The sequence below is a fragment of the Entelurus aequoreus genome, linkage group LG03 (assembly GCF_033978785.1).
Source record: "Entelurus aequoreus isolate RoL-2023_Sb linkage group LG03, RoL_Eaeq_v1.1, whole genome shotgun sequence".
Lineage (NCBI taxonomy): Eukaryota > Metazoa > Chordata > Actinopteri > Syngnathiformes > Syngnathidae > Entelurus > Entelurus aequoreus.
In genome coordinates this window covers 94,389,295-94,414,481 of record NC_084733.1, presented here as the reverse complement: position 1 = coordinate 94,414,481, position 25,187 = coordinate 94,389,295, and the positions used below count along the sequence as shown (strand labels likewise).

At 39.0% G+C, this 25,187-nt stretch overlaps 1 protein-coding gene across 1 annotated transcript in view; it reads left to right on the top strand.

The window, feature by feature from the left end:
• The window catches only part of katna1 (katanin p60 (ATPase containing) subunit A 1), a 31,748-nt gene extending 11,493 nt beyond the window's left edge, over window positions 1-20,255 (top strand). Inside the window, exons 4-11 of the mRNA XM_062043288.1 lie at window positions 182-356; window positions 4,086-4,201; window positions 10,053-10,158; window positions 10,214-10,372; window positions 10,740-10,866; window positions 10,939-11,073; window positions 15,467-15,593; window positions 19,558-20,255. Of these exons, the coding sequence (XP_061899272.1) occupies window positions 182-356; window positions 4,086-4,201; window positions 10,053-10,158; window positions 10,214-10,372; window positions 10,740-10,866; window positions 10,939-11,073; window positions 15,467-15,593; window positions 19,558-19,756 (1,144 nt within the window). The 3' untranslated portion in view covers window positions 19,757-20,255. The remainder of the gene's footprint in view (window positions 1-181; window positions 357-4,085; window positions 4,202-10,052; window positions 10,159-10,213; window positions 10,373-10,739; window positions 10,867-10,938; window positions 11,074-15,466; window positions 15,594-19,557) is intronic.
• Window positions 20,256-25,187: the final 4,932 nt, after the last annotated feature.

Below are 25,187 nucleotides of genomic sequence, written 5' to 3'. Positions count from 1 at the left end.
TGTGTGTGTGTGTGTCAATGACCGCCAACCACAGAGCTGCAAACCTAGTGGACATTACTTGTTAGTACAGGCAAGCAATCTGCTCCTTGGTTGGTGATGAGAGGCTTGATAAAAGACTAAATCTACATCTTGAGAAAGGTAAGTTGGCTGTTTGTTTGACTTGATGTCTCTGTCCCATCAGGCCACCTGCACACCCTTACAAAGACAACAAGCCCGCCAACAACCGCCTCAGCGTAGCAGTGAGGGCCCAGCAAAGGCAGTCACCTCGCGGGGGCAACGGGGACAGAAAAAAGCCCCCCAAGGGCAAAGAAAAAAAAGAAACAAAAGAGGCTGCTGGCAAAGCAAAGGACGATAAGGTAAAGTTTTGACTCAACACACCACTCTGGTCTAATGTTGGACTAGAACTAGACTGTGTACTTTCTATTCTCTCTAAAAAATGTCCATTTCTTTTGAGAAGCTGAGATCATAATACTGTCTGTGATGTGGAGGTACTTTAATAGATCCCAGAAATACCCGCCAACAGCCATCTACAACAGTGTTTTTCAACCACTGTGCCGCGGCACACTAGTGTGCTGTGAGGTACAGTCTGGTGTGCCGTGGGAGATTATCTAATTTCACCTATTTGGGTTAAAAATATTTTTTGCAAAGAAGTAATTATAGTCTGCAAATGGTGTGTTGTTGTTGAGTGTCGGTGCTGTCTAGAGCTCGGCAGAGTAACCGTGTCATACTCTTCCATAGCAGCCGGTAGCTAATTGCTTTGCAGCGTGCAGGTAAAAAGGTGTCTAATGCTTAAACCACAAATAAACAAAAGGTGAGTGCCCCTAAGAAAAGCCAGTGAAACTTAGGGAAGGCTATGCAGAACCAAACTGGCTACAAAGTAAACAAAAACAGAATGCTGGACGACAGCAAAGACTTACTGTGGAACTAAGACGGCGTCCGAATGTAAATCCGAACATGACGTGACAATCAACAATGTCCCCACAAAGAAGGATAAAAACAGGTGAAATATTCTTGATTGCTAAAACAAAGTAGATGCGGGAAATATCGCTCAAAGGAAGACATGAAACTGCTACAGGAAAATACCCAAAAAAAGAGAAAAAGCCACCAAAATAGGAGCGCAAGACAAGAAGTAAAACACTACACACAGGAAAACAGCAAACAAGTCCAAATAAGTCAGGGTGTGATGTGACAGGTGGTGACAGTACACCTACTTTGAGATAAGAGGTATAGTCATGCATGCTTGGTTATGCTCTAAAGCAGGGGTCACCAACGCGGTGCCCGCGGGCACCAGGTAGCCCATAAGGACCAGATGAGTAGCCCGCTGGCCCGCCTGTTCTAAAAATAGCTCAAATAGCAGCACTTACCAGTGAGCTGCCTCGATTTTTTCAATGTTATTTATTTACTAGCAAGCTGGTCTCGCTTTGCCCGACATTTTTAATTCTAAGAGAGACAAAACTCAAATAGAATTTGAAAATCCAAGAAAATATTTTAAAGACTTGGTCTTCACTTGTTTAAATAAATTCACTAATTTTTTTACTTTGCTTCTTATAACTTTCAGAAAGACAATTTTAGAGAAAAAAATACAACCTTAAAAATGATTTTAGGATTTTTAAACACATATACCTTTTTACCTTTTAAATTCCTTCCTCTTCTTTCCTGACAATTTAAATCAATGTTAAAGTAAATGTATTTTTTTTATTGTAAAGAATAATAAATAAATTTTATTCTTCATTTTAGCTTCTATTTTTTCGACGAATAATATTAGTGAAATATTTCTTCAAACTTATGATTAAAATTAAAAAAATGTATTCTGGCAAATCTAGAACATCTGTAGAATCAAATTTAAATCTTATTTCAAAGTCTTTTGAATTTCTTTAAAAAATGTTGTTCTGGAAAATCTAGAAGAAATAATGATTTGTCTTTGTTAGAAATATAGCTTGGTCCAATTTGTTATATATTCTAACAAAGTGTAGATTGGATTTTAACCTATTTAAAACATGTCATCAAAATTGGAAAAATTACTAATGATGTTCCAAAAATTATTTTTTTAATTTTTTCAAAAAGATTCGAATTGGCTAGTTTTTCTCTTCTTTTTTTTTGGTTGAATTTTGAATTTTTTAAGAGTCGAAATTGAAGGTAAACTATGTTTCAAAATTTGATTGTCATTTTTTTCGTGTTTTTGTCCTCTTTTAAACCATCCAATTAAGTGTAAATATCATTAATTATTAATAATAACATAGAGTTAAAGGTAAATTGAGCAAATTGGCTATTTCTGGCAATTTATTGAAGTGTGTATCAAACTGGTAGTCCTTCGCATTAATCACTACCCAAGAAGTAGCTCTTGCTTTCAAAAAGGTTGGTGACCCCTGCTTTAAAGTCATATCCAACAATTGCCACAACGACTTTTTACTGTCAACTGAGTCGTTTTTTTAATGATTTCTACTGGTGGTGTGCCTCTGCATTTTTTCAACGTAAAAAATGTGCCTTGGCTCAAAAAAGGTTGAAAAACACTGATCTACAACACGGGCAACATTAAGAGGACAGTTCTCTCCAAGGAGGGAAAATGCAGCTCTCGCTGGTCTTTGCAGAAGTGAAGAGTCTCCAAACACTTTCCAATAACACCGGAAAAAGATGCTAGAGTTGTTGCTCGTTGTTTTTAATAAAGAAAAAGTCACTTAAAGGATTGGAAGAGTTTTGAAAAACGTAAACAATTCTCATCCAAGTACAGCCTGTAGACATTGTAGACTAAGCAGAGTAAAACAATGTAATATAATAAACACATCTTAATACTAATTACTAGGGATGTCCGATAATGGCTTTTTGCCGATATCCGATATTCCGATATTGTCCAACTCTTTAATTACTGATACCGATATCAACCGATATATGCAGTCGTGGAATTAACACATTATTATGCCTAATTTGGACAACCATGTATGGTGAAGATAAGGTACTTTTAAAAAAAAAAAATAAGATAACTAAATTAAAAACATTTTCTTGAATAAAAAAGAAAGTACAACAATATAAAAACAGTTACATAGAAACTAGTAATGAATGAAAATGAGTAAAATGAAGTGTTAAAGGTTAGTACTATTAGTGGAGCAGCAGCACGCACAATCATGTGTGCTTACGGACTGTATCCCTTGCAGACTGTATTGATATATATTGATATATAATGTAGGAAGCAGAATATTGATAACAGAAAGAAATGGGGGGAGGGAGGTTTTTTGGGTTGGTGCACTAATTGTAAGTGTATCTTGTGTTTTTTATGTGGATTTAATTAAAAAAATAAAAAAACGATACAGATAATAAAAAAAACGATACCGATAATTTCCGATATTACATTTTAACGCATTTATCGGCCGATAATATCGGACATCCCTACTTATTACTAATGACACACATTTCTTTTTAAATGGATGTGTAATATATTTTTAGAAAATATGTATGATGTCATATTGACCACGCCCCCACCGCCACAAGTGTGTTGGCAATCTTGGGGAAAGCCAATTAAAAGTTATACCACAGTTAATCATAGTTTGTTCAGTTGACTCTCAATTATTCACAGATAATGCAATTTTTCGTCATGAATAAGTGTACAGACAAATAATGTTTACCGTTAGTTTTTATTACAATGACTGAACTATTACTTTGCTTTGATGAAATGTTTTTAAACATTATGCTTTTTTTAAACAGCTCAACACAAAAAGGACACGAATGCTTTTAATGAGAATTGACCTGCAGTGCGTTCGTGTCCTGCCAGATTTTGTAAATACAGAATGTGTATTCAGAATTGGTATTCCTGCTGTAGGAGCACTTGCATTCAAAGGAGAGGAGCTACAATTCTATGTTTTAAATATCAGTTTCGCGCATCGATAACACAAAATGTGGATTGTTAGGACCATGGTTTGATTGTTATACTATTATTACTACCTGATTAATGCTTCTTATGTTCTGTACATCACATGTTGTACAAGTTCATGCTATTCACATCTCCGCATAACCATGTTTTTTTTAATATTTATTAATACATTGTAATATTCAGCCTTTTAGTTGTATTTTTGCTGTTCTGTTGTGTTTTATAGAGCAAAGGAGAAGGCCAGGAAAAGGAAGTGACAAGGTTTGACGGAGCAGGATATGACAAAGACCTGGTGGAGGCCCTGGAGAGAGATATTATATCTCAGAATCCAAACGTTAAATGGTATGTCCTCATATCTTTGTGATTTGGTTTCTGGTTAGGAGTCAATAACACCACTATCCTGTTCTTTCATCTGCTCAACACCCAGCCCAACCTTCTGTATTTCATCCTATGCAGCAGTGGTTCTTAACCTGAGGGTCGCGAGGCCTATTGTTGGGCTGTCAACCCCGCCCCCAAAAAGGCTGCCAAAAAGTACCCTATTTTTCGGACCATAGGGCGCACCGGATTAAAAGTCGCACTGCCGATGAGCGTGTCTAGTCAGGTCTTTTTTCATACAAAAGGCGCATTAAAGAGGTCTAGGGCTGCAACTAACGATTCATTTGATAATCGATTAATCTGTCGATTATTACTTCGATTAATCAATTAATAATCGGATAAAAGAGACAAACTACATTTCTATCCTTTCCAGTATTTTATTGAAAAAAAACAGCATACTGGCACCATACTTATTTTGATGATTGTTTCTCAGCTGTTTGTACATGTTGCAGTTTATAAATAAAGGTTTATTTTTAGAAAAAAAAATTTTTTTTTTTTTTTTTTTTTTTTTTTTTAAAGCCTCTGCGCATGCGCATAGCATAGATCCAACGAATCGATGACTAAATTAATCGGCAACTATTTTTATAATTGATTTTAATCGATTTAATCGATTAGTTGTTGCAGCCCTAAAGAGGTCATATTATTATGATTATTTTGTAAATGTAAAAGACTTCCTTGTGGTCTACAGAACATGTAATGCTGCTTCTTTGCTCAAAATGTTGCATAGATGATGTTTTACTCATCATCTTCAACTCACTTTCTGACAGTCTCTTCAGGATGCGCCGTTTTGTGGCCGGTCTTTTTTACGTGCCTCCACTTGGACAGCATCTTCTCCTTGTTGTAGCGGTGTAGCGTGCAAGGACGGGAGTGGAAGAAGTGTCAAAAGATGGCGCTAAATGTTTCAATGACATTCACACTTTACTTCAATCAATAACGGAGCAGCATCTCCTCATCCGTGGCTCACTAGTGCAACAACAACGCCCGAAATGTGTCCCGTGACCGGAACTCTCTAATAAGTAAAGTTCCTTGGGTGAATAATGTCAACTCACTACACCGGTATGTTTTAGTGCTTTCATGGTGAGTTTACTGACAGATATAAGTAAGAACTTTACACTACTTTATATTAGAAATGGCAACAGTGGAGGATGAATGTCACATAACAAGAAGAAGCTTATTGACTACGCGTCGGCACGGATTTAGCAAGTTTTCAGGACTTATGCAGATCCCAAATACAGATCAGCATGTACCAGAAGGTAAGAAAAGTTGGTTTTGAATAATATTGCAAAACAAAACACCAGATAATATGTCTGCTAATGGGTGCCATTCTGCGGTCCTTATACACACACCATAATAATACTCCTATGTTTAATGCGCCGACAATCCATCAAGCGGTGTGGCTTCATAGCTTATCCAAGATGTACTCAAACATTTTGACAGATTTTTGAGCGCCGTGTGTAATGTTCTATATTCTCAATGGAACATTTAAAGTTTTGGTGTTGTTCACTGCCATCATATTGCAGTCTACACGTATCTCTTATGTGCGACTGCCATCATATTGCAGTCTACACGTATCTCTTATGTGCGACTGCCATCATATTGCAGTCTACACGTATCTCTTATGTGCGACTGCCATCATATTGCAGTCTACACGTATCTCTTATGTGCGACTGCCATCATATTGCAGTCTACACGTATCTCTTATGTGTGACTGCCATCATATTGCAGTCTACACGTATCTCTTATGTGTGACCGCCATCATATTGCAGTCTACACGTATCTCTTATGTGCGACTGCCATCATATTGCAGTCTACACGTATCTCTTATGTGCGACTGCCATCATATTGCAGTCTACACGTATCTCTTATGTGTGACTGCCATCATATCGCAGACTACACGTATCTCTTATGTGCGACTGCCATCATATCGCAGTCTACACGTATCTCTTATGTGCGACTGCCATCATATTGCAGTCTACACGTATCTCTTATGTGCGACTGCCATCATATTGCAGTCTACACGTATCTCTTATGTGCGACTGCCATCATATTGCAGTCTACACGTATCTCTTATGTGTGACTGCCATCATATTGCAGTCTACACGTATCTCTTATGTGTGACTGCCATCATACTGCAGTCTACACGTATCTCTTATGTGCGACTGCCATCATATTGCAGTCTACACGTATATCTTATGTGTGACTGCCATCATATTGCAGTCTACACGTATCTCTTATGTGTGACTGCCATTTACTGGTCACACTTATCATTACACCATGTACCAAATAAAATAGCTTTGAGGTCAGTAAGCACAACCAGAATTATTCCGTACATTAGGCGCACCGGGTTATAAGGCGCACAGTTGAGTTTTGAGGAAATGAAATAATTTTAAGTGCGCCTTATAGTCCGAAAAATAGGGTATCTGTTTCTCAGCTCTGGTCTGTATGTGTTGTTGTAATACACTTTTCCACCACATGTGGCATTGATGACCAGATCAAACAGAAGACGTCTCTAGCTCAAGTCATACAGAAGTTGCTTAAGCGCAAGAATTATGACTAAAGTGGTGAAACTGTATTTTTTTCCTTTTTGCACTTAAATTTTATCGACAATTTAAGAAGAATAAATATTATTTATTTAAGTAAATGTATTTATTATAGCACTGTGTAATTGTATTTTTCATCAGTTGTTATGAGTCCCTTCTTATGCAGTATATTTGATTACTTTTTATTTGTGTGTTCAACCTGACCAAAGACTTGATAACATTTTTTGGGGTCAACACATGGTTTTGTATCATTTGACAAAGTTGTAAACTTTAAGTAGGTTGGATAAAATGATTGATATGATTACTATCAAGTAGGGGTGTAACGGTACGTGTATTTGTATCGAACCTTTTCGGTACGGGGGTTCCGGTTCGGTTCGGAGGTGCACCGAACGAGTTTCCACACGGACATATTAATTAGCGTAACGCACGTTGTGTAAACAATGCACATTGAGGCACAACACACGGCATGCTAGCAGCTAACGGGCTAGGATAGACTGACCATACGTCCTCTTTTCACCGGACATGTCCTCTTTTGCGGAGCTGTCAGGGCGGAGTTTCTTAAACGCCTCAAAATGTCCGGCATTTTGAGTTAGGGTTGCGTGTATTTTCAATGTACGTTCAGGGTTAAGAAGGGGTTAAAAACAAAACAAGCAGCAGCATTGGTGAGGGAGGGGCAGAGACAGAGAGAGAGAGAGTTATGATAAACGCGCATCTGCTTTTTATCCATAGATTTATCACATTTAATTTGTTATTATCTATAGCAGGGGTGTCAAAAGTGTGCCCCCGGAGGCCATTTGCGGCCCACAGCTAGTGTTTTAAAGGCCCACGGCACATTCTAAAAATACTACTAAAATAAACAAAAACATAACAAAAGTGAAATAAAAAAGCTTAAAGGTGAAATGTCATTTAGAAAAAGTTGCAATATTGACTAATAAAACAAAGCTGTTTTTTTTTTTTTTTCAAACTGTCATTGCTAGGGATGATACTCGAAACCGGTTTTCCCGGTTGTTTGATAAGAAAAGAACCGAGTCCTCGGACTCGAATCCCTTTTTGAGAACCGGTACCCGTTATCGAGACCACTATAGTAAAGAAAAAGAGTTGGTTCTTTATTCGAATCCCTCGGAACGAATCCCATCCCGACCAGAAATGCCCCTTGAGACACCACAAGAATGTACGTCACGTAGCTCAGTCATTAGGCGCAGATAGGGAAAGCAGGAAAAACAATGGAATAATAAAGTTCAAAACAAAAGCTATAATCCAATGAATAACTTTACTGAGAGATTTGAGCAGGATACAAACTCATGACAGACACTTTTACCACCAACCGGAAACATAGCAACCAGGCTAGCAACGCACCTCCTTTACGGCAGCTGGCGCAACCTTCTTAAAACAACCGCAGCACATACATATATATACAACACCGCAGCACATACATATATATACAACACCGCAGCACATACATATATATACAACACCGCAGCACATACATATATATACAACACTGCAGCACATACATATATATACAACACTGCAGCACATACATATATATACAACACTGCAGCACATACATATATATACAACACTGCAGCACATACATATATATATACAACACTGCAGCACATACATATATATACAACACCGCAGCACATACATATATATACAACACTGCAGCACATACATATATATACAACACTGCAGCACATACATATATATACAACACCGCAGCACATACATATATATACAACACCGCAGCACATACATATATATACAACACTGCAGCACATACATATATATACAACACCGCAGCACATACATATATATACAACACCGCAGCACATACATATATATACAACACTGCAGCACATACATATATATACAACACCGCAGCACATACATATATATACAACACCGCAGCACATACATATATATACAACACTGCAGCACATACATATATATACAACACCGCAGCACATACATATATATACAACACCGCAGCACATACATATATATACAACATATCTCCCTTTTTCAACTTTTGTTTTTCTTTCCTTGTAAACGTTACAAAATCACACTGTATATGTGTTGTCTGTCTAATTATAAATAATGCAGACGAGGCGTGTTGGCTGAGTTCTTGACGTTTACTTTCACGGGTGACGACATGCAACAACACTTTTCGGGGCTACCGCGCATGCTCGTCACTCCCGTTGCATGCTGGGTAGTGTAGTCGTTATATTCCCGAGCTCGTAACATCTTTCCCACTATAAAGAAAGATTTTAACTCAATAAAGTGTATTTCTTTTTTTAGCTTTAACTTTTCATTTTTTAGCATTGTAACCACATTTGCAAACAACTTTTCTCTTCATAGAATTTTCTTTCAATAAAGAAATAAAGTGCAAAAATGTCAAAGTATCATAACAAACAGTTATGTCAAATAGCAGCAGAAGTGCACTTTTTGGAGAGCTGTATTATTTTCAGTTTTGTGCCCAAGGGACTGATTTTATTTAACACTATATTATTATTTATACACCTATAGTGATCACAGAGACAGCTTGTTTTTGTGTTACTGTATATATTTGTTTCTCTGAAAAATCCCACTTAATATACTTTGGGTAACAACAGTCAATATTTTTTTTTTTTTTTTAGGGGGGTAACAGTCAATATTTATTTATTTATTAGATTTTATTTTTTTGTTATATAATAAAAGTGAGCTTTTGTTACACCAAATGTTGTGTGTTTTTTTCCATATACAACAACCTATCTGGACTCCATAAGAGAATCGATAAGGAATCGGTTCGATAAGAGGATTCGATAATAGACTCGAACTCGATAATTTCTTATCAAACATCATCCCTAGTCATTGCTCAAAACATAATATTGAATCAAAATCAATATTATTATGAAGTATTGACCTATCCAAGGTTCCCATTACTTCACATCAAATATTACACTAAGAAAAATATTTTTGGTGGAAGATTTTGCAAATTTGGTAAATAAATAACCCAAAAATGTATATTTTGTTGTTTTCTTACTGTACCAAAAATGAACCGAACCGTGACCTCTAAACCGAGGTACGTACTGAACCAAAAATGTTGTGTACCGTTACACCCCTAGTATCAAGTGTGAGATGACTAATTCAGTATTAGAACCCCTGCTATACAGTGTTTGTCTTATGGACTGTAGTTGTACCATATCGCCATTTCTCCTACCTTTTACATTAGCATGTTACACAGAAAAAAGCTCCATTGTACTTTGGAGTTATTGAGTTATTGTATTTTCCAGGGACGACATTGCGGACCTGGGTGACGCAAAGAAGCTCCTCAAAGAAGCAGTGGTGTTGCCAATGTGGATGCCGGCGTTTTTCAAAGGCATCCGCAGACCGTGGAAGGTATTTGCAGATGACCGTGTCAAGTGTTGTATGTTCCTGACATGTCTCACTCCAGGGGGTGCTCATGGTGGGACCTCCTGGCACAGGGAAAACACTCTTAGCAAAAGCCGTCGCCACCGAATGCAAGACCACGTTCTTCAACGTCTCCTCCTCCACTCTCACTTCCAAGTATCGGGGAGAGTCTGAAAAATTGGTGCGCCTGCTGTTTGAAATGGTAAGACTTTCCACCGAGTCACTGCTTTTCAAATATTACACAACTTGTCTCTCGGCTAATTGTTGCTAGCAAAAATGTTGGTTACCGTCAGGCTCAAACACTGATGACATCTATTAAACAGACAAGAAGCAAGGAATCGTGCAGAGACAGAGTTCAATCAATCAATCAATGTTTATTTATATAGCCCTAAATCACAAGTGTCTCAAAGGGCTGTACAAGCCACAACGACATCCTCGGTACAGAGCCCACATAAGTTCAATTTTACTCATGAGGAGAGACGTATTGGGCTGTACTCTTAGTTACAGTTCCAACCTACGCTCTAAGGCACAGCCAACGTGCTCCACCACAACCTCTGTCCCTCTTGCAGGCTCGCTTTTATGCTCCCACGACCATCTTCATCGATGAGATCGACTCCATGTGCAGTCGCAGGGGAACCTCGGAGGAACATGAGGCCAGTCGGAGGGTGAAGGCGGAGCTACTGGTGCAGATGGATGGTACACCAACACAATACTCATTGTGTCAAGTTCAACCTAGAAACTATGAACCCAGAAGTGTTTTCCACGTAGGTGTCGGTGGAGCGTCAGAAAACGAGGACCCTTCCAAAATGGTGATGGTGCTGGCTGCCACCAACTTCCCCTGGGACATAGACGAGGCTCTGAGAAGACGTCTGGAAAAGAGGATCTACATTCCTCTTCCTTCTGGTACATCTCTTCTTAATCATGCTCCTAGGTCAGGAGTCGGCAACACAAAATGTTGAAAGAGCCATATTGGACCAAAAATACAAGAACAAAATCCGTCTGGAGCCGCAACAAATTAAAAGCCATATTACATACAGATAGTGTGTCATGAGATATACATTTAATTAAGAGGACTTAAAGGAAACTAAATGACCTCAAATATAGCTACAAATGAGGCATAATGATGCAATATGTACACATAGATAGCCTAAATAGCATGTTAGCATCGATTAGCTTGCAGTCATGCAGTGACCAAATACCGTATTTCCTTGAATTGCCGCCGGGAATATAGTATTCGCATGCCTTGAATTACAGCCGGGTCAAACTCGTTTCGCAAAATAATTAGCGCATGCTTGGCACTTCCGCCGGGTCAAATATGAGTCATTAAATGACTTCCGCCTCCTGGTGGTAGAGGGCGCTAGTGATCCTTCTTGCGACTGCTGGTACTGCGGAAGAGCGGTGCTGCAGAAGAAGACAACAGGCAGCAAGAGTGAGGAGCCATTGTTTGCTTGCACTTTTACCATGGAGGATTACATATCTTAAATAAAACAGTTTTTTAAACTGGCCTTTCAATGGAAGCAGGAGGTAATACTTAAAGGAAGATCTCCATCGAGACAGAGAGACTTTTAAAACTGAAGAAAGATAAGGAAGACTTCTATAGGAGCTGCGCATGGACTCATTTATACCTAAAGGTAAGACCATAATAACGTTTTTTTTATTAAATGTGCTTTTCATGATAAGGTAAGCGCCGGAGTGAGAAGAGGTTTTAAAAAAATTAACGCATGCTTGTCAATCCCGCATGCTTTTGGTAAACGCAGGAGTGAGAAGAGGTTTTAAATTAATTAGCACCCCTGCGGCTATTCAAGGAAATACTGTATGTCTGATTAGCACTCCACACAAGTCAATAACATCAACAAAACTCACCTTTGTGCATTCATGCACAACGTTAAAAGTCTGGTGGACAAAATGAGACAGAAAAAGAAGTGGCATAAAACATGTCCTAGAAAGTCGGACAAAGTTAAACATGTAAACAAACTACGGTGAGTTCAAGGACCGCCAAAATTAGTAGGACAAAACGGCGCTCACCAAATACTGAAATCAGCGAAGCATGTTTAATATAAACAGTGTGATTTATAACAATTAGGGAGGTTTGTGTCATGTTTGTCCTCATACACAAACCATATTAACACAAAAAATATATTTTTTTCCCCTCATCTTTTTCCATATTTCATACATTTTGGAAAAAGCTCCACAGAGCCACTAGGGCGGCGCTAAAGAGCCGCGGGTTGCCGACCCCTGTCCTAGATGTTTGAGCTGACTACATGATGAACACGAGTACAGTACATGACCATATATACTTCATTTTTTTACAATAATACCCTGACAAGCGTCTAATACCACCCTCGATAATGTGGGGCCCCAGCTGGGTAATCCCACCAGACCCCTTCAACACAAATGAGTATTTGCTAGCTCAGCTTGACATTCCGATCATTCCTGCTCCTTTCATTTCTTACCGAGCCCCAGTAAACCACAAGTAATCCTGATGGGATTATTATTAATGGAAGGACGTTCTGTGGTACCATTCAGGAAATGGCCTCCGCTCAAATGTGCTAATTAATCATTTGATGTGCCTGACTGTACGACCGGGAACTAAATGCTAATGACAACTTTGATAGACTTTATCCCGTGCTTGTGCCAAAGTACACATCTCATTGTGCAAAATGGGAATGTTTTAAAGTGAGCAAAATGTGTCTTATATTGTTCCAGAGCAGGCAGGACCCCCACCCAGACATTCCATATGCAGCTTGTGACAAACAAGATGTAGTATTGTCATTGTCTGTGCACCAAATCATTTATATTAGGAACTAATATAATGGAAATGACTGCTGGTATGTGAGTATTATCATTTGAAGGAACTTTGAGACATTTTCTGTGCATTCTGCATCCAAACCTTCCTTCCAAACAACTCCAAAGGGGTCAGGGGGTGTTTGACATGGAACTAATCTGGATCATGTGAGCAGGGGCCTGTGGAAACACACTTGATTGTAAATGACATCAATTCTATTGATGTTGGGGAGTCAAACACCTTAAAGACCTACTGAAACCTACTACTAGCGACCACGCAGTCTGATAGTTTATATATCAATGATGAAATCTTAACATTGCAACACATGCCAATACGGCCGGGTTAACTTATAAAGTGACTTTTAAAACTTCCCGGGAAATATCCGGCTGAAACGTCGCGGTATGATGACATATGCGCGTGACGAAGTCCGAGTAACGGAAGTTATGGTACCCCGTAGAATCCTATACAAAAAGCTCTGTTTTCATTTCATAATTCCACAGTATTCTGGACATCTTTTGCAATTTGTTTAATGAACAATGAAGGCTGCAAAGAAGACAGTTGTAGGTGGGATCAGTGTATTAGCAGCGGACTACAGCAACACAACCAGGAGGACTTTGTTAGAACGCTAGCCGCGCTAGCCGCGCTAGCCGCAGACCTCACCTTGACTTCCTACGTCTCCGGGCCGCCAAACGCATCGGGTGAAGTCCTTCGTCCTTCTGCCGATCGCTGGAACGCAGGTGAGCACGGGTGTTGATGAGTAGATGAGGGCTGGCTGGCGTAGGTGGAGAGCTAATGTTTTTAGCATAGCTCTGTGAGGTCCCGTTGCTAAGTTAGCTTCAATGGCGTCGTTAGCACAGCATTGTTAACCTTCGCCAGCCTGGAAAGCATTAACCGTGTATTTACATGTCCACGGTTTAATAGTATTGTTGATTTTCTATCTATCCTTCCAGTCAGGGGTTTATTTTTTGTTTCTATATGCAGTTAAAGCACGATGCTATCACGTTAGCTCGTAGCTAAAGCATTTCGCCGATGTATTGTCGTGGAGATAAAAGTCACTTTAAATGTCCATTTGGCGTTCTGGACTCTCATTTTCAAGAGGATATAGTATCCCAGGTGGTTTAAAATACAAATCCGTGATCCACAATAGAAAAAGGAGAGAGTGTGGAATCCAATGAGCCAGCTTGTACCTAAGTTACGGTCAGAGCGAAAAAAGATACGTCCTGCACTGCCTCTCAAGTCCTTCACTCTCACGTTCCTCATCTACGAATCTTTCATCCTCGCTCAAATTAATGGGGTAATCGTCACTTTCTCGGTCAGAATCTCTCTCGCTCCATTGTAAACAACGGGGAATTGTGAGGAATACTAGCTCCTGTGACGTCACGCTACTTCCGCTACAGGCAAGGCTTTTTTTTTATCAGCGAGCAAAAGTTGCAAACTTTATCGTCGATGTTCTCTACTAAATCCTTTCAGCAAAAATATGGCAATATCGCGAAATGATCAAGTATGACACATAGAATGGATCTGCTATCCCCGTTTAAATAAAAAACAATCATTTCAGTAGGCCTTTAAGTTTTATGTACAATTGTAGCAACTATTGCAGCATTACTTTCCCCGAGTCGGTTTTTGTTCGAATAATTGTTTGTAAGTTATCACAAAAACTTTGTGTTACATTTGAGTGAGAAGCAAAAAGCTGTCTTTGAAAGCTCCCAAGAAGAAGGCTGGTAAAACTCCACTGTGGAAGCGGGACAGCAACATGAAGGCTTTTCTGTTTTCTTTCATGAATGGTAATCAACAGCAAGATATTGTTCTAACCCAAGGACTTCGAAGCGGAGAGAAGGCAGGATCTGCCCAATTTCCAGGCGACTTCCTTTTTCAACTGTTTTACGAACCTCTTTTTGAACTCGTTTACGACCTTTTCTGTGAAGTGTTTATGACCTTTTCTTTTGAACTGTTCTGTAACCAAAGGCAACGCTGTCCACGACCCACTTCCCTCTGGAAGCAGCTGTGGTCATGTGGTCGGAGAAAGTCAAATAAAGGAGGAGGAGTACAATCTTTCGCCAGAGCGTGGGCGACACTGTACGAGGTTACAGGGCGACACTGTACGAGGTTACAGGGCGACACTGTACGAGGTTACAGGTCGACACTGTACGAGGTTACAGGTCGACACTGTACGAGGTTACAGGGCGACACTGTACGAGGTTACAGGGCGACACTTTTCTCCTCAATTGAGTCCAAATTGAATTCTGTCTCTGTTTGATTCGTTGCCTCTGGTCTTGTTTAATAGATGTCAGCAGTGTTTGAACCTGACAGTTTTGCTCAAGCACATCTCTCTTCTTTTTCATTTCCTGACACGAACATTTCTTTTGTTGTTATCGTAGCCTGCGTTCACCTCTTAGAGGCGCAGTATCGCTCTGCTTGCTGGTTGAGCGTTGGAAGGAGCTCGCTGCGGGGGCCAAAAGGGAAAATAAGTTACAAAGGTGGAGTATTCTTACACATATATTGTTCTTTCAGGCTCAGGGCGGGTGGAGCTGCTGCGGATTAACCTGAAGGAGTTGGAGCTGGCCAGTGATGTGGATATGGACAAGATCGCTGAGCAGATGGAAGGTTACTCAGGAGCTGATATCACTAATGTGTGCAGGTCAGATTCTTACAGACACACAAACTACAACATGATTAATACATCAAGCTTCTCAGTAGGCCTGGGTGATATGGCCTTTTATTAATATGTGGATATGTTTAGGCCAAAGGTGGTGTGACATTCATATTTTGTCAATATTCAGTGTTTTATCGTTCATAGAAAAATGTTAAATTGCATTACGTTTTTTAAGGCGGTCTGTCATAACATTTTTAGCATTCAATCAGACATTATTGTGAGGTTTTGTATTAAGTCTTCCTAAAAATAGATATACCGGCCCCCAGACACATTTTTTTCTCTAAATGTGGCCCCCAAGTCAAAATAATTGCCCTGGCCTGAAACAGAGAGATAGGAAAGAGCTTTCTTAGAGTCCCGAAAGAAGGTGTTCATAAAGGAAATAAAGTCAGGAAATATCACTTTCATCATATTGTGGAATACAAACAGACCATGCTTGTGTCTGCAGTGATCACTTTGTAAAATGTTTCAGAAACCTTCTTTGGTGCAATGGAGTTTATTGTCTACTATATCAGTAGTGTTTGAGAGCAGAACTAAACCTAAAGAAAGACAAGAGATGGCAGTAGTTTGTGTTGTTTTGTGGTTGCTATGCCTAAATATAACTATAAGAGCTGATTGTGCAAATAAACTAACATCATGTTAAGTCCTGGTACCTACTCAGTGGCCTAGTGGTTGGAGTGTCCGCCCTGAGATGGGTAGGTTGTGAGTTCAAACCCCGGCCGAGTCATACCAAAGACTATAAAAATGGGAGCCATTACCTCCCTGCTTGGCACTCAGCATCAAGGCTTGGAATTGGGGGTTAAATCACCAAAAATTATTCCCGGGCGTGGTCACCGCTGCTGCCCACTGCTCCCCTCACCTCCCAGGGGGTGAACAATAGTGATGGGTCAAATGCAGAGAATACTTTCGCCACACCTAGTGTGTGTGTGACTATCATTGGTACTTTAACTTAACTTAACTTTTAAATATTGTAATTGCTGGTCCAATCCACTGTTGTTTTGTTGTCTATTTTCACAACAGAAACTAAAAGTTTGGTTGTTGTGCAGCACGTGCTTTATTCCACATGGATGACCACATTGTAGCCTCTTAGGTGCTATTTGTTAGCATCAAGAAAATAGCATTAACAGCAGGAAATAGTCAATCTTGATATCACCAGCAAACATTGCTGAACAGCAGACACATCTGTAGCTAAATGAGGCAAAATAACAACTTCACAGCATCAAAACATCTGCACACATGAATTGTAGATGACAAATATTTGTAGCAGGAAATCAACTGCAAACAAATTGATCCTTTTTCTCATTAGCATCAAGATTCCAGCAGCACGACACTATGTTACTTAGCGAATAAGTCCAACTTTGTCTTTCATGTAACAAAATACCATAAATGGGCAAAAACTATGAAAAAACGTGTTTTTTCGTCCTATCTTTAGGGAAAAGGTTCTACACTTAAACAGCACCGTCCTTTCTGAAATAGCTTGGTAAATCTGTCACAGCTGACCTCAACATTGGAAAGTTCTCTTGCTGTCTGAGATGTGTTGTATCCCAAATAGCTGCAATCACTTTCTTTCTGACGTCACTTCCTGTGTGGGGCGTGGCCTTTCTGGCGTCACTTCCTGTGTGGAGCATGGCCTTTCTGGCGTCACTTCCTGTGTGGGGCGTGGCCTTTCTGGCATCACTTCCTGTGTGGAGCATGGCCTTTCTGGCGTCACTTCCTGTGTGGGGCGTGGCCTTTCTGGCGTCACTTCCTGTGTGGGGCGTGGCCTTTCTGGCGTCACTTCCTGTGTGGGGCGTGGCCTTTCTGGCGTCACTTCCTGTGTGGAGCGTGACCTTTCTGGCGTCACTTCCTGTGTGGGGCGTGGCCTTTCTGGCGTCACTTCCTGTGTGGGGCGTGGCCTTTCTGGTGTCACTTCCTGTGTGGGGCGTGGCCTTTCTGGCGTCACTTCCTGTGTGGGGCGTGGCCTTTCTGGCGTCACTTCTTGTGTGGGGCGTGGCCTTTCTGGCGTCACTTCCTGTGTGGAGCGTGGCCTTTCTGGCGTCACTTCCTGTGTGGGGCGTGGCCTTTCTGGCGTCACTTCCTGTGTAGAGCGTGGCCTTTCTGGCATCACTTCCTGTGTGGGGCGGGGTCTTTCTGGCGTCACTTCCTGTGTAGAGTGTGGCCTTTCTGGCGTCACTTCCTGTGTGGGGCGTGGCCTTTCTGGCATCACTTCCTGTGTAGAGCGTGGCCTTTCTGGCGTCACTTCCTGTGTGGGGCGGGGTCTTTCTGGCGTCACTTCCTGTGTGGAGCGTGGCCTTTCTGGCGTCACTTCCTGTGTGGGGCGGGGTCTTTCTGGCGTCACTTCCTGTGTGGAGCGTGGCCTTTCTGGCGTCACTTCCTGTGTGGAGCGTGGCCTTTCTGGCGTCACTTCCTGTGTGGAGCGTGGCCTTTCTGGCGTCACTTCCTGTGTGGGGCGGGGTCTTTCTGGCGTCACTTCCTGTGTGGGGCGGGGTCTTTCTGGCGTCACTTCCTGTGTGGAGCGTGGCCTTTCTGGCGTCACTTCCTGTGTGGAGCGTGGCCTTTCTGGTGTCACTTCCTGTGTGGAGCGTGGCCTTTCTGGCGTCACTTCCTGTGTGGGGCGTGGCCTTTCTGGCGTCACTTCCTGTGTGGAGCGTGGCCTTTCTGGCGTCACTTCCTGTGTGGAGCGTGGCCTTTCTGGTGTCACTTCCTGTGTGGAGCGTGGCCTTTCTGGTGTCACTTCCTGTGTGGAGCGTGGCCTTTCTGGCGTCACTTCCTGTGTGGGGCGTGGCCTTTCTGGCGTCACTTCCTGTGTGGAGCGTGGCCTTTCTGGTGTCACTTCCTGTGTGGAGCGTGGCCTTTCTGGCGTCACTTCCTGTGTGGGGCGTGGCCTTTCTGGCGTCACTTCCTGTGTGGGGCGTGGCCTTTCTGACGTCACTTCCTGTGTGGGGCGTGGCCTTTCTGGCGTCACTTCCTGTCCGCACTCAGTTTGTAAACGATCAATGAGTCCATACAAAGCTAAGAGCCTACTTAAACAGCACCGTCCTTTCTGAAATAGCTTGGTAAATCTGTCACCGTGATGGCGTTTGAAGCCGTGCTTGATTAGAAATGATCTCAGTAGATCATCAATAGATGTGATGCTGCTAGAACTATCCCGCAAACATGCTGACTGAGTAAGGGTTGAGCAGAAACAAAGTTGTAGAGCACCATGTTGGTGATTAGTGACCAAGCATGTGTTGATGCCAGCTAGCAACTGTTATTAGCTAGCCAACACGCAACATTCATGGGATAGTTTGGCCATTTTGATATTTATTTGATCCTGTTTCACTCAGGATTGAATATAAAGTCTCCCTACTAACCCGCCAGTGCCTCCATGGTAATGCCCCCCCTCTACCTCAAAGAACTGCTCACCCCCCAAATCCTCCACACCACACCTGCGCTCCGGACAGGCTAACCTCCGAGGACAAAGCTCCAAAATATGGGAGACCGGGCTTTCTGCTCCGCCGCTCCCAGTCTGTGGAACGCTCTCCCTGACCACCTGAGGGCACCACAGACTGTGAATGCTTTTAAAAAAGGCTTAAAAATCATTATTTTTAAAAAAGCCTTTTTTTTTAGATATATGTGTGCTAGTTCTAGCTATTAGGCTGTTCTAGTTTTTATTTATTTTACTATTTATTTTACTTGTTGGGGGCAGCTATTTGCGGTTTTAGCGTTGTTGTTTTGTTTTTGTGTTTTTTAAATGCACTGTAGAGGTTGTTTGCTCAATGTAAAGTGCTTTCACAAATAAAATATATTATTATTAGTAGTAGTATTTCCCATACCCAGTCCAGAGTAGGACTGAGTGGGATCCTGATGATCAACTGGGACAATCCCCAATTGAAAGAACATGTTCCTACTGTTGCTGACTAAGTGAAATGTCAGATTGCAACACAAAAGAGTGATGTTTGTGACCCGGCAGGGACGCTTCCCTCATGGCCATGAGGCGACGAATCGAAGGGCTCACGCCGGAGGAAATCCGCAACATCCCCCGGGATGAGATGCACATGCCCACCACCATGGAGGACTTTGAAGCCGCCCTGAGGAAAGTTTCCAAGTCGGTGTCTGCAGCCGACCTGGAGAAGTACGAGAAGTGGATCGAGGAGTTTGGGTCGTGTTAAAAGGGCCGAGACATCAAGGTAACTCTTGCAGGGCGAACTGTAATGGTGGCTAAATTGTCACAAAGAACTGACTAGAGATGAGAGCGCACACACACACACACACACACACACACACACACATACACACACACACACATACACACACACACACACACACACACACATACACACACACACACACACACACACACACACACACATACACACACACACACATACACACACACACACACACACACACACACATACACATACACACACACACACACACACACACACATACACATACACACACACACACACACACGCTAACCACAGAAGCCTGAAGTATATTCCTGTGCCTTCAATCCATTTTTGTGTATCTAGGACACACTAAAATGTCATTCTTTTTTAGAGCACTTGCTTTTATATTGAAAACTGTGATTATTATAACCAACGGATGCATACAAATCTTAGTATATAAGTATATTTCTATAAATAAAGTCACCTTTCTTCTGATTGTATGTGTAAATATCTGAGTCTTATCTGAGCAGGAACATCCTGGTCACTGCACAATGTAGACCAACTTAGTAGCGCACACCTGCCTCCAAATAAATAAATACCTGCCTCCAAATAAATAAATACCTGCCTCCAGATAAATAAATACCTGCCTCCAAATAAATAAATACCTGCCTCCAAATAAATAAATACCTGCCTCCAAATAAATAAATACCTGCCTCCAGATAAATAAATACCTGCCTCCAGATAAATAAATACCTGCCTCCAAATAAATAAATACCTGCCTCCAAATAAATAAATACCTGCCTCCAAATAAATAAATACCTGCCTCCAGATAAATAAATACCTGCCTCCAGATAAATAAATACCTGCCTCCAGATAAATAAATACCTGCCTCCAGATAAATAAATACCTGCCTCCAAATAAATAAATACCTGCCTCCAGATAAATAAATACCTGCCTCCAGATAAATAAATACCTGCCTCCAAATAAATAAATACCTGCCTCCAGATAAATAAATACCTGCCTCCAGATAAATAAATACCTGCCTCCAAATAAATAAATACCTGCCTCCAGATAAATAAATACCTGCCTCCAAATAAATAAATACCTGCCTCCAAATAAATCAACAATCCAAAGGGAGTACAGATTTCCATCCTTTCTTTTGTCATTTTGCTCCTCCAAATAAATCTGGATTAAACTAGAGTAAGATCTGAGTACACAAGGAGCCTAGATCTTCCTACAAAAAGCAGATACAAACAAAAATTGTATGCAATGGAATATATCCTATACTTGATCAAGAACAGATTTGTGGAGTGATATCAAGTATTAGATGTTGGTTGCCTTCCCAGACGTATCAAACTATTGTGCTCCAGACACCATTTTACAGGACCAAACAGATGGAAACGCATGGAGGTCGACACCTTCTTTGTGTGTGGCTGGGTCAAGGACATTGGTATCAACACTCTCCTGGATAAATATGTATCGTTTTTGCTCAGGTAAGGTTGTATTTCATGGTTTACCTTCACGTCTACAGCCATGTTTGTTGTTGTTGTTTACGAGTAGTTTGTTTTCCCTGTCTTTATCAAAAACATTGTGTACGTGCTGAAAGATTCATTTAGGATTGTTTATCAAAATATAACTATAGATGTCAACATTGTGTACGTGCTGAAAGATTCATTTATGATTGTTTATCAAAATATAACTATAGATGTCAACATTGTGTACGTGCTGAAAGATTCATTTAGGATTGTTTATCAAAATATAACTGTAGATGTCAACATTGTGTATGTGCTGAAAGATTCATTTAGGATTGTTTATCAAAATATAACTATAGATGTCAACATTGTGTATGTGCTGAAAGATTCATTTAGGATTGTTTATCAAAATATAACTATAGATGTCAACATTGTGTACGTGCTGAAAGATTCATTTATGATTGTTTATCAAAATATAACTATAGATGTCAACATTGTGTATGTGCTGAAAGATTCATTTATGATTGTTTATCAAAATATAACTGTAGATGTCAACATTGTGTACGTGCTGAAAGATTCATTTATTATTGTTTATCAAAATATAACTGTAGATGTCAACATTGTGTACGTGCTGAAAGATTCATTTATTATTGTTTATCAAAATATAACTGTAGATGTCAACATTGTGTATGTGCTGAAAGATTCATTTATGATTGTTTATCAAAATATAACTATAGATGTCAACATTGTGTACGTGCTGACAGATTCATTTATGATTGTTTATCAAAATATAACTATAGATGTCAACATTGTGTACGTGCTGAAAGATACATTTATGATTGTTTATCAAAATATAACTATAAATGTCAACATTGTGTACGTGCTGACAGATTCATTTATGATTGTTTATCAAAATATAACGATAGATGTCAACATTGTGTACGTGCTGACAGATTCATTTATGATTGTTTATCAAAATATAACGATAGATGTCAACATTGTGTATGTGCTGAAAGATTCATTTAGGATTGTTTATCAACATATAACTATAGATGTCAACATTGTGTACGTGCTGAAAGATTCATTTATGATTGTTTATCAACATATAACTATAGATGTCAACATTGTGTACGTGCTGAAAGATTCATTTATGATTGTTTATCAACATATAACTATAGATGTCAACATTGTGTATGTGCTGAAAGATTCATTTAGGATTGTTTATCAACATATAACTATAGATGTCAACATTGTGTACGTGCTGAAAGATTCATTTATGATTGTTTATCAACATATAACTATAGATGTCAACATTGTGTATGTGCTGAAAGATTCATTTATGATTGTTTATCAACATATAACTATAGATGTCAACATTGTGTATGTGCTGAAAGATTCATTTATGATTGTTTATCAACATATAACTATAGATGTCAACATTGTGTATGTGCTGAAAGATTCATTTATGATTGTTTATCAACATATAACTATAGATGTCAACATTGTGTACGTGCTGAAAGATTCATTTATGATTGTTTATCAACATATAACTATAGATGTCAACATTGTGTACGTGCTGAAAGATTCATTTAGGATTGTTTATCAAAATATAACTATAGATGTCAACATTGTGTATGTGCTGAAAGATTCATTTATGATTGTTTATCAACATATAACTATAGATGTCAACATTGTGTACGTGCTGAAAGATTCATTTATGATTGTTTATCAACATATAACTATAGATGTCAACATTGTGTACGTGCTGAAAGATTCATTTATGATTCTTTATCAAAATATGTCAACATTGTGTACGTGCTGAAAGATTCATTTATGATTGTTTATCAAAATATAACTAGATGTCAACATTGTGTATGTGCTGAAAGATTCATTTATGATTCTTTATCAACATATAACTATGGATGTCAACATTGTGTACGTGCTGAAAGATACATTTATGATTGTTTATCAACATATAACTATAGATGTCAACATTGTGTACGTGCTGAAAGATTCATTTATGATTCTTTATCAACATATAACTAGATGTCAACATTGTGTACGTGCTGAAAGATTCATTTATGATTCTTTATCAACATATAACTAGATGTCAACATTGTGTACGTGCTGAAAGATTCATTTATGATTCTTTATCAAAATATGTCAACATTGTGTACGTGCTGAAAGATTCATTTATGATTGTTTATCAAAATATAACTAGATGTCAACATTGTGTATGTGCTGAAAGATACATTTATGATTGTTTATCAAAATATAACTATAGATGTCAACATTGTGTACGTGCTGAAAGATTCATTTATGATTGTTTATCAAAATATAACTATAGATGTCAACATTGTGTATGTGCTGAAAGATTCATTTATGATTGTTTATCAAAATATAACTATAGATGTCAACATTGTGTACGTGCTGAAAGATTCATTTATGATTGTTTATCAAAATATAACTATAGATGTCAACATTGTGTATGTGCTGAAAGATTCATTTATGATTGTTTATCAAAATATAACTATAGATGTCAACATTGTGTATGTGCTGAAAGATAAATTTATGGTTGTTTATCAAAATATAACTATAGATGTCAACATTGTGTATGTGCTGAAAGATTCATTTATGATTGTTTATCAAAATATAACTAGATGTCAACATTGTGTACGTGCTGAAAGATACATTTATGATTGTTTATCAAAATATAACTATAGATGTCAACATTGTGTATGTGCTGAAAGATTCATTTATGATTGTTTATCAAAATATAACTATAGATGTCAACATTGTGTACGTGCTGAAAGATTCATTTATGATTGTTTATCAAAATATAACTATAGATGTCAACATTGTGTACGTGCTGAAAGATAAATTTATGATTGTTTATCAAAATATAACTATAGATGTCAACATTGTGTACGTGCTGAAAGATTCATTTATGATTGTTTATCAAAATATAACTATAGATGTCAACATTGTGTATGTGCTGAAAGATTCATTTATGATTGTTTATCAAAATATAACTAGATGTCAACATTGTGTACGTGCTGAAAGATACATTTATGATTGTTTATCAAAATATAACTATAGATGTCAACATTGTGTACGTGCTGAAAGATTCATTTATGATTGTTTATCAACATATAACTATAGATGTCAACATTGTGTACGTGCTGAAAGATTCATTTATGATTGTTTATCAAAATATAACTATAGATGTCAACATTGTGTACGTGCTGAAAGATAAATTTATGATTGTTTATCAAAATATAACTATAGATGTCAACATTGTGTATGTGCTGAAAGATTCATTTATGATTGTTTATCAAAATATAACTATAGATGTCAACATTGTGTACGTGCTGAAAGATTCATTTATGATTGTTTATCAAAATATAACTATAGATGTCAACATTGTGTACGTGCTGAAAGATAAATTTATGATTGTTTATCAAAATATAACTATAGATGTCAACATTGTGTATGTGCTGAAAGATTCATTTATGATTGTTTATCAAAATATAACTATAGATGTCAACATTGTGTACGTGCTGAAAGATAAATTTATGATTGTTTATCAAAATATAACTATAGATGTCAACATTGTGTACGTGCTGAAAGATAAATTTATGATTGTTTATCCAAATATAACTATAAATGTCAACAAATGTGTTACTTTATAATAACAGTAATGTGACTCATTAATATGTTAATAAGAATTTCTGCCTAACAAATTACTTTCCAAACATAAATAAGACTAACGTACCAAATCATTACAGTGAATTTGCATAATTGTTCATTAAAAAAGTGACAAATCTGCCAACAAACGACTCAAATGCAAACAACTATGAAGACATCGTCAGTGTGTGCAATGGCACCTCCTCACCACCAGGTGGCGACACATGATGTTATGTACCTAAAGTCTTCAACCTCACACAAATGTTCCG